Source organism: Doryrhamphus excisus, chromosome 13 (assembly GCF_030265055.1).
Source record: "Doryrhamphus excisus isolate RoL2022-K1 chromosome 13, RoL_Dexc_1.0, whole genome shotgun sequence".
Lineage (NCBI taxonomy): Eukaryota > Metazoa > Chordata > Actinopteri > Syngnathiformes > Syngnathidae > Doryrhamphus > Doryrhamphus excisus.
This window is the reverse complement of record NC_080478.1, coordinates 7,160,621-7,175,471: the sequence shown is the minus strand read 5'-3', so window position 1 is coordinate 7,175,471 and position 14,851 is coordinate 7,160,621. Positions and strand designations below refer to the sequence as shown.

The following is a 14,851-nucleotide window of genomic DNA, read 5'->3' as shown; positions in this document are numbered from 1 at the left end:
TTCACCTCTCTAAGCACTAAAAAGGAATATTACCTACCTAACATTATGTCTATCTGGCTTGAGGGAGTTTGTATTGTTATTGTAGACTTCCAGGTGAGAAATTATTGTACATAATGAAAGAACTGACTCAATAGATCCATGTAAATTGAGAAAAAGACATTGTTGTGTTGTCATGTGCACAACAGCAGACAGTTTTGGGGACATAAATAATGGTAATGTGTAGATTTTGCCACATAATGAGAACAACAACAACAACAAAACAAGACTACAAGGGAACGTGGTTAACAGCGTTGGGCTGAAGAGGTGTCTCTCTCCATTTTGTACACTCAAAACAGAATCCGTTGCCTTTGGCCCGCTTAGGGGTAGAAGGTGAGCACAGCACACAAAAGCAGTGCAATTATTCTGCTTTGGCACAACAACAGAGAGCAAAAAGAGCATCAAAGGTTTTTCCTCTGTGCAGAAAAAGGGCTCCCTCAGAGAAAAAACCCTATGTGTGTGCGTGTGTGTGCATGTGTGTGTGTGTTTGAATACCTGTGCATGGACTTTTGGGTCTCCCTGGAGAGACATGAGTCAAAGGATGTGTGTCAGTGTGGAGGAGTTTAAAGCAATACTGAGTGCATTAATATGTACATTGTAACTTTTACAAAATATAGTTTTGCATGTAGTTTTGATCAAGGGGTTGGGATGTGCAATACCCAACATTTAAAATAAAATATATTAAAAAAATATCTCTAACATGAGTTCTTAGTTGAGGTCTGCTGGCACGTTCTTGTGTCATTGTGCAGAACTGTACTGCATCCAACTGAAAGCTCATATTTTACTCAGCTAAATTGGTGCAAAACTATCAGGGTTAGGACTTAAATTTCAGTTTAGAAGGGTCTATGTGAAGAGAACGTGAAATAGAGATAGTGACTTCTGACGTGTAGTCGCATATTTTTAATCAGGCATATGGGAGGGCACCGTGCTGACAGTTTTGGGTCCTTTAACAACCCGGAAGTAAGGCTGTCGCGTGTTGTTGTATACATGCAGCTCAAGCACCGGCTGCGATGCTGGGTTGTATGTTTTAAATACTATCATTTAACCTTACATTACAATGATTAATGTTTGAATTTTTTGAGTTTTGGACTAAGAAAAGAGTCAGAAGATGAAGGTAGTCGCGTTAATAAGGTAGAGCATTTCTGTTTTTAAATGTGTGTAAAAGTTTGATGTGCTGATGCTGTCCATCATTTGAAACAACAACGTTGCATTGAATCTGCACCGATGTCCACTAAAGCGTGTTAAAACTGTTATGAGAGCCGATGATACTTTTAAAACAAACAGTAAACAAACAAACGGTAAAGCTTTTTTCAAATGTGAATCACCATATTCAAACATACATAAATATACACTGTATGCTGTGTTGTATTCCAGTGGAGGAAAAGACAGCTGCTACAACATGATGCAGTGTGTTGCTGCTGGTCATCAGATTGCAGCTCTGGCCAACTTGCGTCCTGCTGACACAGGTGAGGGTGTGTCCTGCAATGTTGCCACTGCTCAGTAAGGAAAGTAGCCATTAGTTGTACTAACGTCACATCTAATTTGCATAATTTACAATTCCTGTGTGGTTGAGACAGCCCACACAGGCAACTTTGAGGAACACCTTCTTCTATGATTTCGGAGGAAGATTTGCATTAAAAATGCAAAAACCCAAAGTCTCTTTTTATTTGCCATTGTTTGCTTGCAATAAAGGTAGCTAATAAGCTAATAGACAGAGTTGTTTTTGCTCACTGAGTTGACGATATGGAAAACAGCGCCCCTAGTGATTCAACTGAGAATTATATGCCACTCTATCAACCCCAGCAAAGACCGGATCCTGATAGCGTCGGAAGGGACGGTGTAGTGTCTCACAGGACTACAATACAGGCTTTAAGAATGACACTGAATGAACACTGAGACCCAAGACTACTGTGAGAAATGCTGCAAATTTCTTGAACAAAGCAGACGTTAGCTAGCCTACCTGGGACCTCAAAGACATAACCGGGATGTCCAGAGGAAAGTTGGCGGAATTTCTTCATGTTTTGGTCGTAAAAATCTGTTGTTCTACAATACTACGTCCAAATGTGTTGAACAAATACCTGGAAAAAAGTACCTTTTCATTGAGCCTGGCTAACTTCCACACAAAGTTTTTTGTGTTTGTGTGTGTTTTTGGCATTTTCAGCATATTTCTTTTGCATTTGTTTTTGAACCTACAACGTTCATGTGATTGTGGCATTTTTATTTTGCACATTGCATGTGTTTTATTGTATTTGTGTGTTTTTGGTATTTGATTTGTGTTTGGAACACAAATAGCTTGAACATGTTTTTTTTTCACGTCGCAGATGAGTTGGACAGCTACATGTACCAAACTGTGGGTCACCAGGGCATCGAGCTGTACGCTGAGGCCATGGACTTGCCGCTATACCGACGCACCATTCGGGGCTCCAGCTTGGACACCAGTAGACACTACCATCAGACAGAAGGGGACGAGGTGGAGGACCTTTATGAACTGTTGAGCCTCATCAAGGTGTGTCATAGTTCTATCACTTTGGTTGGCCTCTTACGACCTTCTTGATTTGGAAAAAGTTAGTCAAACTCGTATAACTTTTCCATAGCATTGTATTTTTTTCTGCTGACATGTGCGCAACTGCTTTTCAGGAGCCATCTCTCAGAGTGCCGCTAAAACTTGCTCCTGTCGGCTAAGGTTCATGACGCATGTCACAGCGCCTGAGATATTTTACAAGTCGTCCTCTTTGGATTCCGAGTCACTTAGTATCCCATTAGCGCTGTCTCATAGAGCCCTTACTTGTCTGGTTCCATCTGGTCCTCCGAAGGGTCGTTGTAAACTGCACAGCGGGATTACAGAATTGTGTCGCCGCTCTTAATCTGTCGTACTTGGTAAATCACACCCAAAGGGGGTGAGGTTGTTTTCTTTTTTTTTGTTTTATCAGATAATTAAAGTTTTATGTTAAGTTGAAAGTAGAACTGGCTTTGGGCTTCACAGATGGCCAGGTTACAAAAAAATGTCATCCTATTTTACCTGTAAAATGGAGGAAATATACTATGCTATGGTATGATCCAATACAACAATGGTTTTAAATCAGTTTATATGAAAACACATATTAGTTATAATTATGCACTAGCATACATATGTATTTCTGCTAAGATACACAGTGGTGTCACACTGACTTGCTTTGATTATCTGCTGGAGGCTAGAGATTAGAGCCGCAACTCTTATTCAGTGAATCTTTGCTTAATCGATTATCCAATGAATCAACAACAATCGATTAATCGTTAGGGTTAGCTCTTTTGATATAAAAAATGTAAATATCTTCTCAAATGGGAATATTTTTAAACTGGTCTTATTCATCACAGATGTTATCGTTTGTGTTTTAGGCAAAACAAGATTAAGTTGCGGACCAAACCACAAACTAACTGAGTTTGGTTGAAATTGATTAACAGGCCTAACTGATTAATCGAAACAACAAGCTTCTGATTAATCAGCATGGTTTGTTGCAGCCCTTGTAGAGACCACTTGTCCTCCACATGCTTATGACCTGATTGAAAGATAGCCTTGCCTGTCTAGGCATGTGAGTCTGCTCTTCATTGGGCACCCCTCCTCTTGTATATGTAATTTTCTATATTTACTAACATTTTAACATTATTAGGCAGACATTTTGTATAGAAGCCAGTCTGTTCAGTTATTGATCTGTTTCCTCGAATGCAAGCTTTATTAAATTATATCTTGCATTATTATACAAGATAGATTACAAGATTATGCTTATATTATTATGTCAAAGAGGGGCTGTGTGAAGTTTACATGTTCTCCTCGTGTATGCATGGGTTTTCTGCGGGTACTCCGGTTTCCTCCCACATTCCAAAAACATGCTAGGTTAATTGGCCACTCCAAATTGTCCATAGGTATGAATGTGAGTGTGAATGGTTTTTTGTCTATATGTGCCCTGTGATTGGCTGGCGACCAGTCCAGGGTGTACCCCGCCTCTCACCCGAAGACAGCTGGTATAGGCTCCAGCACCCCCCACGACCCTCATGAGGATAAGCGGTAGAAAATGAATGAATGAATTATTTATTATTATCTATTTTGGAGCCAGCATCGGATATTTCCTTGACAATAAACAGGTGGGGCAATTATCCCTAACCGTAATCACATTCTAATCAATAACATGCCTTAAGAAAGTTGTTTGGAAAAAATGTCCAATAAAAGTAATGTGGAATTCATACTGTAATTTATATAGATGGGTAGATATGTATTTTTTTTTGATTCTCCCTCTTTGCTTAGATATGCTCACACAGTGCCGAGGGCAGCTCCAGGGCCCCCCCCTCCCCGCTCTGCCTGTCCGCACGTACCGCAAGGGTAGCAAGGGGCCCGGCCATCTTGCCTGAGGGCAGTTTGCGCCCTCTGTCTGACTTTCTTTGTCATCTTCTGTTTAAATCGGTGGCTTTACACATTTTGCCTGCGTGCTTTTGTTTCTTGTGTGCGCTCTCCTCGACATGCACTCGCATATTCTCTCACACTGCTTTATATGGGTTTGCACAATAAGCTATGGATGGATGGATGAATGATGGTTGAATCCTTTCCACTAGCCTACAAATAAGTTAACTACTTTTATGATTACAACATAAAAGCAATAAATAGTTTTAATTTTAATGAGATTTATTGTGATGATGATCCGTGAAACATTTTTAATTGTCATACAAGTGTAAATAGAAGTTAACCCTTTAAAAAAAACAACAAAACTGTAAACCATGACTTTGACAAGACGTATGGTGACTCCGAAGTATGACTTTAGACTTGTTTTTACTGACAATTTTGTCCCAATTCCAACTTACTTGACCACAGGGGGCACTCTGCTTTAGATATTCCATTGTAAATTGGCGCTTTTGTACCCTTGGCACCTGATTTTTTACAGCTTGCAGTTCCTTTTCAGAGAAAAAGATGTATTCTATAGGGGTGGTTGTCATTGTACTTTGAGGGACAGAATTAGACCACTGCTACTGTAACCCAGTTTTGGGGCGCAATGGACAGGTGGCTCTAAATGTGCCTTTTTCAACATAGAAACATACATACAGCATTACTTGGAGTCCATTATCCTCACCTTTGTAAAGATGCTACCTTCAGGGTCAGAAATATACCGTATTGATCCAAACATAAGATGACATCAATCTAAGATTCAAAATTAGCATTTTATCTAAAAAAGTTTACATTTTCTAATTAAAATTAATTAATGAACAAAACTATGTTGTTCACCTGTGCACGTGAGCGACAAGAAGAAAAGCTCTGACTTATCAATTTGCGCTACCTGCTCTTTTACCTGTATAAGTGTCTACAACTCATATAAGACGATGACAGAAAAAATACCATCTTATATTCGTCTCACCATTTTTTGACTCCAAATGTGTTAAAAGTCAAAATGTTCAAATATTTGTATTTCTAAAAAAAAATACATTAATATACCTTAGAAAGTAATCAAAAATATAAACAATTTATAAAATGTACACATATATTTAATTATTTTATGAGTTCATATCATCAATAAACAAGGGTGATCGAATGATTTTCTTTCCACGATATGTATTTATATATGGTATATATTTTTCCTTGGTTTATACAAATATTAATTTACTAGTATTAATGTTTTTGGTAGTTGAGATGGCTGCAAAATATATGTAGCACATATAATTATGTGTATAATTGTTTTTGTTTGTGTTGTAACAAAAAAATTAATTGTAAAAAATGATTGTAAAATTAAATAATTAAAAATTACAAAATTTTTAACTATAATGATGAAAATGGTAATATTAATGATGATTATAATGATGGTAATAATGATAAAGATTATAACAATAATGATAATAATGATAATAATAATAATAATATTACAATGATAATAATAACAGGGGAAACAAGACAGTGGCATGAACAGCATTATATCCTGCAAAAAGGGGTAGGCATTTATAAGCTTTTGCTTCAGCCTACTCCTTTTGGGCTTGGGATCAGATAGTTGAATACAAATGTAAATAATGGAAAGTTATATTTTCATTGATGTAAGAAATGCACTGTAATGTTTCACATATTTGCCCAAATAAAGGGAAAAAAAAAAATGACATGAAGGCTGTTTTAACAAAAAAATTATCATTCTTTTATCGCTATAAAATGTCGGTCCCAGGATGAGACCAGTGGAGAACCCCTGATCTCGAGCAACCACCGTACAACCACCCATCACCACAAATAGATTACAGGCCTGTGGGAAACTGTACCCCTTACTGTCTGTGCACCATTGACTTTTCGGCTTATCGGGAACATATGAACACCTGTAACTTTTTGGCCCTGGGAAAGTCCAACAATTATCCCTAAGGGGTAGATTAGCGTAGATTGCATCTTGAGGTACGCAAATAAACCCCTACTGTATCCTGCTTTCTGACAGTGTGTCCACATGTTTCTGGTATGCCATGTAAAAATAACCCCCACCACCCCAATCGTAACCAGGCCTCTTAATTGCAAGGGGCTGCTAATTTCCCCTTTTGCCAAGGCTTCTCTACCCTGACCTTCCCAGTCACACAGGCCATAGATCACAGCAGTCGCACTCCCGCGAGGTGTGGGGGGCCCCTGTGGACTTACAGACCTCCAGTCGTCCCCTCGTTTAGCCCTCCCGCCCGTCATCAGCAGACCTGCAACCATAAACAACAGGCTTCCTCCGTCTCCTTCTCGCTCGTTGAGTGACGTCAGCCCGTAAGAGCACGTTTCTTATCTCGAGTGTCAAGTTTTGGGAGGTTTTTAACCGAGTTGTGTCATTTTGTTGTGCACATGGTGAGAGATGGAAAGTTCATCTTATCAGACCACAGCCTAAGATGTTTTCTGTTATGTTTAACACATCTCAGGAGATGATTGAAAGAGCTGGAGTATAAAAAAAAACACCTTTTGATAACAAGCTGTTGACTGGAAAAGAAAGTTTATCTTGGAAAAAAAAAACTCATAAAGTGTTATATTTTTGAAAGATTCTTTCCTGTAGTTTCAGAATTAATTAAAAGTTACAAGATTATATTTGGCAAATGACGCCACAGCATAGATGAAAGATTTCTTTCCTGGGAGTTTTGATGAGTTCCAGCATGGATGATCTTCTCTCCTACTTCTGCTTTTGCCTTCATGAGCCAACAGTGCCATCTATAGGCTATCCCTGGTAGCCCCACCCCCACCACTTGATTCCTGGGAGCTATTCAAAAGAATCAAAGGAAGAGATCATATTCTTCTGAACCTTTTGTTGACAGAGAGGAGGGGAAGAGAAAAAAAATCCCAATAATAATAGGGAAGAAAAAAAATGAGCCATCCATCTGCGGGCAGCAGCGCTAATGACAGCAGGACAATGCTGCCCTATCCTCGGCCTCTTTGCTCTCACCGCTGGCCTAGCATGGCAGCGTGGCTTTGAACTGTGGAACCTGATAGGCGTGCACGGGACAGCCGGCAAACCCCTGGCCTAATCTGAGAGGTGCTCATCTTGTTTCTGCCTTAAAGCCTTTTCATTATATTAGATGGCACGTGTATCTCGTCTCCACTTTATAATAATTTTTTTTTTTTGATGGCGGTACCATATAGAAAAATTTGTTTTTTTTTTTAAATAAGGAAAATATATATACTATTTTGAAAATTATACGCCTGTTCTGTGAAATATTATGAGGATTTAGTCATATTTAAAGAAATAAATGTATTGCTTTTTAGGGAAATATGTTAATTTTATAAGATATTATCTAAATATGGTAAATAATAACTAGTGAATGTTCACATTTCCACATAAACATCACAGTGATAAAACAATCGCAGGTGTCTTTTGTTATTAAATTCATAAAGAATACATTTTGGTTAAAAAAAGTATTACATAAGTGGGCAGTTGTGAGTTGAATGATAGTAAAATTGCAATTTTATCTTCCTAAAATGTCAACATTATATGTTTAAAATATTAAAAATATGTTTAAAATAGTGAATGGCTGTATCAAGAAACATTTCATGATTGTGGTTGCTTGCATATATGAGATATATATGAAGAATATCTCCGTCTGAATGTTCTGAACACCTGTTTCCTTTGACAGCCAACTAGTTCAGACTGAATCAACAGCACCTCTTCTGGTTGCACCCGGATACTGCACCTAATTTTGCCCTCAGTTATACGGTTCATAATCCTTATATGCTCATCCGCACCCCGAAAACCTGAAATCATGGCATCAGTTCTTCTCCTGCACCATGTGTGTTTCTATACTTCACGTGTGTGATCCGCTGTGATGTGTGATACAGATCAGCAGTGTCAGTCACCTCTGGCTGTTCTGGCTGTTACGCTCCGTCCAATCCCCCGCCCCGCAACCCCCCACCCCGAAGGCCTACAGAAACCCTCATATTAGTCATATCACATCCCTCAAATCCTTTATCCTTCTCGCTGTGCTCTGTGACCTGACACAGGGGCTCTTTGTGCCCCATGACCCCTGCTTGTGCAAGTGTGTGTGTGTGTGTGTGTGTGTGTGTGTGTGTGCATGTGTGTTCAAGGTCAGGTAGAAGCAGAGCTCTGTTATGTGATGACAGGTTCATCTTGGCTTCCCTTGCTTGCCCTGTGCTCTTTTTCTTTACTGAGCTTGTACAGCCTTTTAGTAGTCCATTGTAAGAAGCAGTACTGTGTAAAAGTATCAGGCTATCACTAGCTTTGCTGGTTATGATGACATATAGTAACACAGTATATGTAGTGGCGTAAAAAGGTGACACTTAAATGTTTCAGATTATCAAACAAATTTAAATGTTAGTCAATGACAAAATGCTGTTTTTAATTATATATTTTTTATGCTTGATTGCAGCAACAACTGCAATCAAGCGTTTGTCTCAGTGCTATGGAGGAATCTCTGCAGAGTTGTTGTCATTCAGCCACATTGGAGGCTTTTCCAACATGAAGCCTTTTTAAGGTCATGCCACAGCATGTCAATAGGATTGAGGTCAGGACTTGGACTAGGCCACTCCAAAGTCTTCATTAGGTTTTTCTTCAGCCATTCAGAGGTGGACTTGCTGGTGTGTTTTGGATCATTGTCCTGCTGCAGAACCCAAGTTGGTTTCAGCCTGAGGTCACCAACAGATGGCCGGACATTCTCCTTCCAGATTTTTTGGTAGACGGCACAATTCATGGTTCCATTTATCACCAATAAGGTGCCTAGTGGCGTGCAGTGGCTCAAACTTCCTCCCGACTGGCCCGTGGTGGCCCGCAACGGCGGCAACAATTGAGTGTACACATTTTTAAAACCTTCTTCTCACCACTTGCATCAAGCAACCGGCATGCAGTGTCCACCAAGTGGAACCAAATGTCGCAAACAATCCGCCTATTGTAATCCACTGGAATGTAATGGCGTGAGCCAAGTTGCGCCGATGAGGGGACACACGCACCTAAAAATGTCAACTTTTGTCTCGTTCCGCTATAGCAGGGGTGCTCATTAAGTCGATCGCGAGCTACCGGTCGATCGCGGAGGTGGTACTGGTCGATCGCTGGTCGATCGCTGGTCGATCGCTGGTCGATCGCTGGTCGATCACGGCGTGACATTAAAAAAATATCATCCCAGCATCAATGCCGTCACTTGATTGATATACAGGGCAGCCATTCAGATGACAACTGAATGTTGCCCTTCGGGCGACCAATCAAATCAAACAACGTCTCTAAGTGCAGCAGAACTTACGATGCCTATCATCCATCCCCGTTACTTGATTGACATACAGGACAACCAATCAGATGACAACTGAATTTTGACCTTTAGGTCACCGCTCATGCGTAAACAACGATGCAAAGTGCTAAGCTAGTCGGCGAATTGCGAGATTTTAAAGCCCTCGCTAAAGTTTATGGTCACTAAAATGAGTGAAGGAGCTGGACCAAGTAAAAAGGCAAAAACTGGACCAAGTAAAAAGGCAAAAACTGGACCAAGTAAAAAGGCAAAAACTGGACCAAGTAAAAAGGCAAAAAACATATCACTTCCATACGGATATGGAATATTATACGGATATTATGATACGGATATTATCCATGACTGATAAACATTTTGAAGTGTGCTTGAGGCTGGCTATCAGCAGCTACTGTCCGGACTATGCATCCCTGGCTGGTTCAATTCAGTGCAAGTCATCAAAGTAAACTCAGGTAATTACAAAAAATGTTAATAGTTAATTATGTGTGTTTTGCAATATTGGCTCATTTGGTTATGTAAGGTACATCAACATACATTGTACGTACAAATAATCCTCAATACATTTGAAAATAAATAGATGTTTTGCATTTTTGTAGTGGGTAGATCATTTTGACTCGGTCATTTTAAAAGTAGCTCGCATGCTGAAAAAGTGTGAGCACCCCAGCGCAATAGAATATTTATCAAGATGACAAGCCATCCATCCATCCATTTTCTGTACCGCTTATCCTCACAAAGGTCGCGGGCACGCTGGAACCTAACCCAGCTGTCTGAAGCAAGTGAAGCCCGCAGTTTTTTGGATGTTGTTGTGGGGTCTTTTGTGACCTCTTGGAGGAGTCGTCGTCGCTGGTCATTTTAATTTTAATTCGTAATGACTTAATTTTGGCTGGCTCCACTCACCACGGTTCCATATTTTCACCATTTGTGTATAATGGCTCTCACTGTGGTTCGCTGGAGTCCCAAAGCTATTAAAATAGCTTCATAACCCTTTCCAGACTGATAGATAGCAGTTAATTTTTCTTATTTGTTCCTGAATTTCTTTCGATCATGCCATGATGACTTCAGTTTGTCAGGCAGGTCAAATACTGGGGGGGCAAATACTTTTCACACCACTGTAAGTCGGACAGATAGCATTAGCAGATTATGTTGATTATGTAGTTCTATAACGTGTATATGATAGCATTGTTACAATGACAAATCAAATAGTTGCTTCAGCACTTGAGCATTGTACTCCAGGTCAAGCTACAAGAAGTTTGAGATCATTCCAGTTAAAAGTGGCACAGATGGTTTTTTAGTAGTCGGCTACTGTACTGTCGCGTAACCTTTTGAGACATTTAAGCTCATTAGAGTGATGAGGAACAATAGATGATATCTACATTCCCTTCAGTCAGCTTTAATTAGCAGCGGCGTGACATCTCTGTCATGCTGAGTCTCGGCGTCGCCGCGGATGGAAATGTTACTTTCAACTCGAATTTGCTTCCCTCCGGAAATACTTTTTATGAAACACTAGTAAGGCTGATCATATTACAACACTCCGTTTTCATCTTTTGCAGAAACTGTACTTGTTCATGGAGTACTTTTAGCCGACTGGAAGTTTATTTTGACCTTTAATAGAGCAGTGATTTTCAACCACTGTGCCGCGGCACACTCGTGTACCTTGAGAAACCGTCAGGTGTGCCGTGAGGAATTATCCAATATCACTTTTTATAATTAACATTTATTAATCATCATTTGCAAATATTATGTCAATAGTATACATGGACCCAAATATTCCAATTGCATTTGTTTTTTTTGCTCAAACGGAAAGAATTGAACAGGGATGGAATATTCCTTTAACCAATCCGATTGAGGTATCTTGTACCCGCTCAAACGGAAAGTTGTCAGGGTGCCTTCTTCTTCGTGGTGTTTTTCTTCTTCTGTTGTTTATTGGCGGTTGGCAAGCAGCTTTCGTATGCATTAGCGCCATCTGTGAAACAGAATCTAAACCCTTCTATATACTTTATTCACAAGTGCAGTTTTATTAAAAATGAAAATATATATCTATATAAAACATGTCCTGAGTTTAATTATAAAATATTAGCAAGATTGAATTTGATCTTTTCCTGTTTAAATTGATCCCGGGTGTGTTCTTTCAGCGCATGCTCAGATATGATGTAACACGCAGATCCAGACGTTCTTCACTTTTAAAAATGGAGGCCAGCAATCGGCACTGGACTAAGCAAAGTTTGTTTTTGATTCAAACTTAAATTTCAAGACTGGACAGACGAAAAACTGGCAATACGGAGTTATTCCAACAAGTGAAAGAAAAACTTGGGGAAGCCGGTATCACGTGATGTTGATGTTTACGTTTTACTGCGCATGCCCTATTGACTATTCTGGTTGATTTTCACGGCGCATGTAGACAAGAGATTGGAATATTCCTTTCTATGGATACCATTGTTTCCCGAAAGGTCATTCGAAAAGACAAAAGTGGTGTAAAGACTGGCAGAGCAATGTAATATTGGTCCGTGTGGCAACACCTACCTTGTTCCTCCGATAGACTTATTGATGCACGTGTGAGGTCGTGGTGACATTTTGTAACATTTTTGGTTAGTGGTGTGCCACAAGATTTTTCCAATGTAAAAAACGTGCCGTGGATCAAAAAAAGGTTGAAAAACACTGTAATAGAGAAACAGGAATCAGTAAGAAATCTTCCAAAAAGGTTACCCAGACTGAAATGAAGAGTTACGACACCTTCGTGAGCTTTTTATTTCTGTTACATTGTGTCTTTTAAAGTATTTAGAAAATTATTCTTGTTCACTGCGACTGGCCCTTCATTGATGCCAATGAGACAGAAACGTCAGTCCAAGCATCCCTTCGTTTTTTTGCTCCTGGATGGAGCTCTATCCTACGGTGAGGATTGTAGGTAAGGTGTGCAGCAAGGAGGCCGGCTGGCAGGCGTCGGAGTCTCCAGGCCAATCGGGAGCTCTGTTGTATTGATTAGGGAGCCGAGGTGTTGGAGTGGTGTGAACTGCAAGAGGGTGGGGTGTCAAAATCAAACATACAGCACCTCTCTGATTACCGGCGCGGTGCCGCATTAGACATTCATCGGGGGGGCGGCTCAACAGGAGAATTGATTTTTCTTAAAAGCGGCTTAATACATAAATCATGACCTCAGGGGTCACCGGCGAGGGTTTAGGAAATCCGATCAATACCACAAGCTAATGCAAGCGTGTTTGCGGTTGAACGGTAGCGCCAAATGCTGTTATCGGAAAGAGCTTACAAGGAGACAAAACTTGCGGACACAACACTTGTTTCGGGGAAGTTTTGGGTTCTCTTCCCTGCGACAGCCATCGTTATTTATTTTTTATTTACATCGTGACACAGTAGAATCGCAATAGCACAAATATAATAGTGTATTGTTGAAGTAGCGAGACAGGATCTATTAGATGCAAGGCCCCTTTCCCTCCAATGGGTCCCCGCAAACAGCAGATAAAAAGAGCCTGGCCTCAAGTAGTTTGTTTGTATTTTTCTGCTTAATGTACTTTTCTCAATTTTGTTTAGTGATGATGGAAGCTGATAACCTTATCTTGCTGCACCATGACACACTGGCACTGCGGCAGGAATGCACGCTTACTTTTGACTTCATTTGCATCCCATATTTAGGTTAATTTGTTATCTCCCAACATTTATTTCAGCAACCATTTACAGTAATTCCTCATTTATCGCAGCTAATTGGTTCCAGACCTGACTGTGATAAGTGATTCCTGATAATAATGCAATATTTTTGCAGTTGGAGCATAGGAAAACAACGTGGTTACAACCTTCTATATTTAGATTTTAACATTATTACAGCCCTCTAGACATGAAATAACACCCTATAGTCACATTTACACTTGTCTTACCCAATATAGTAGACATTTAAATGGTCCCTGACATCAACTGAATAAGTTATACAGTAGTATATTGTCTGGAATGATGTTGTACATTGTTCGATTTTTGAAAGCAAACAGTAGATTAGCAAAAAATACATTCATAATTTATGGCACTAGTAGGACTGGGTGATATATCAATATTTTGAAAATATCGATATTTACTTTAACCCTCCTCCGACCCGTTTTACATTTTAATGCATAAAAAGAATCACATAACATTTGTTTATTGCATCAAGGCTTTTCGACTTTGTCAGGAAACTCTATTTCAACAAAATAAAACAAAAAAAAATTTCGGTTTCGACACGGTTATAATAATATGACTATAAAGCAATATTTTGAGCCAAAACTGAAATCATAAGAGTACAATTAGCCAACACAATGACAACCAGCTCCTCTTCTCATCATGTAAGCTTCAGGGGATTCTCATTTTGAACGCTTTTCCAGTATACCAGCAGAAAAACAAAGTCCAGACATGTGAGGTGAATTCACTTATTTGATTGGCTGATTTCACATTTACAATTTGGATCATAAAAAGAATGGAAAGAAGTACAGTGAACCAAGATCTGGACCTGTTCTGCTTTTTGATTTCCATTTATACTAAAGTTCTGTTGCTGAAAACAATAACATTTTTTCTACCTCTTCTTGACATTCATATATATGGGTCAAAATTCACCCGAACACCATAGATGTTTTTTTAGTGAGTAATACTAAAATGAGAAAATAAATAAAACTAATTGATTTAAGAGATATGTTCTCTATCCCTCAGTAGCCAGGTAACAAAAGAACCTTCAATTTATTAAAATGATTCTTTTGAGGTTCATTTGACCATTTTTGGAAATTGAAATGGAGGGGTATAGTGACCAAAAAGGCCTACATGCCCACACCAAAAGTATTAAAAGCAACATTTTCATGGATGAGGAAGCCTAAGAAGGTAACCAAGACATGAGAAGCAAATTTGATGGTAACTTATTGTTTTTAGTGTATTTTATAGCTGATTTAATACATGGGTCAAAACCGACCCGTTAACATAAGAGATTATACCAGAAAGCTAACACAAATGGAAGGTTACGCACGATATCGAAACCAACCAAATTGTTGATATCGATATAGACTGGATTTGCGCTGTATCTCCCTTGTGCTTGTGTGCAGGAGGGAGGAGGGGCGGGGCAGAAGCCCGGAGGCTCAGTTGAAGCAAACAGGCTAGCGTG

General features: G+C 39.5%; 1 protein-coding gene across 1 annotated transcript in view; it reads left to right on the top strand.

Annotated features, from left to right (window-relative positions):
- Nucleotides 1–985: 985 nt before the first annotated feature.
- Nucleotides 986–14,851, top strand: part of dph6 (diphthamine biosynthesis 6) — a 103,766-nt gene continuing 89,900 nt past the window's right edge. Inside the window, exons 1-3 of the mRNA XM_058091411.1 lie at nucleotides 986–1,167; nucleotides 1,411–1,502; nucleotides 2,358–2,542. Coding sequence (XP_057947394.1) covers nucleotides 1,145–1,167; nucleotides 1,411–1,502; nucleotides 2,358–2,542 — 300 coding nt within the window. The 5' untranslated portion in view covers nucleotides 986–1,144. The remainder of the gene's footprint in view (nucleotides 1,168–1,410; nucleotides 1,503–2,357; nucleotides 2,543–14,851) is intronic.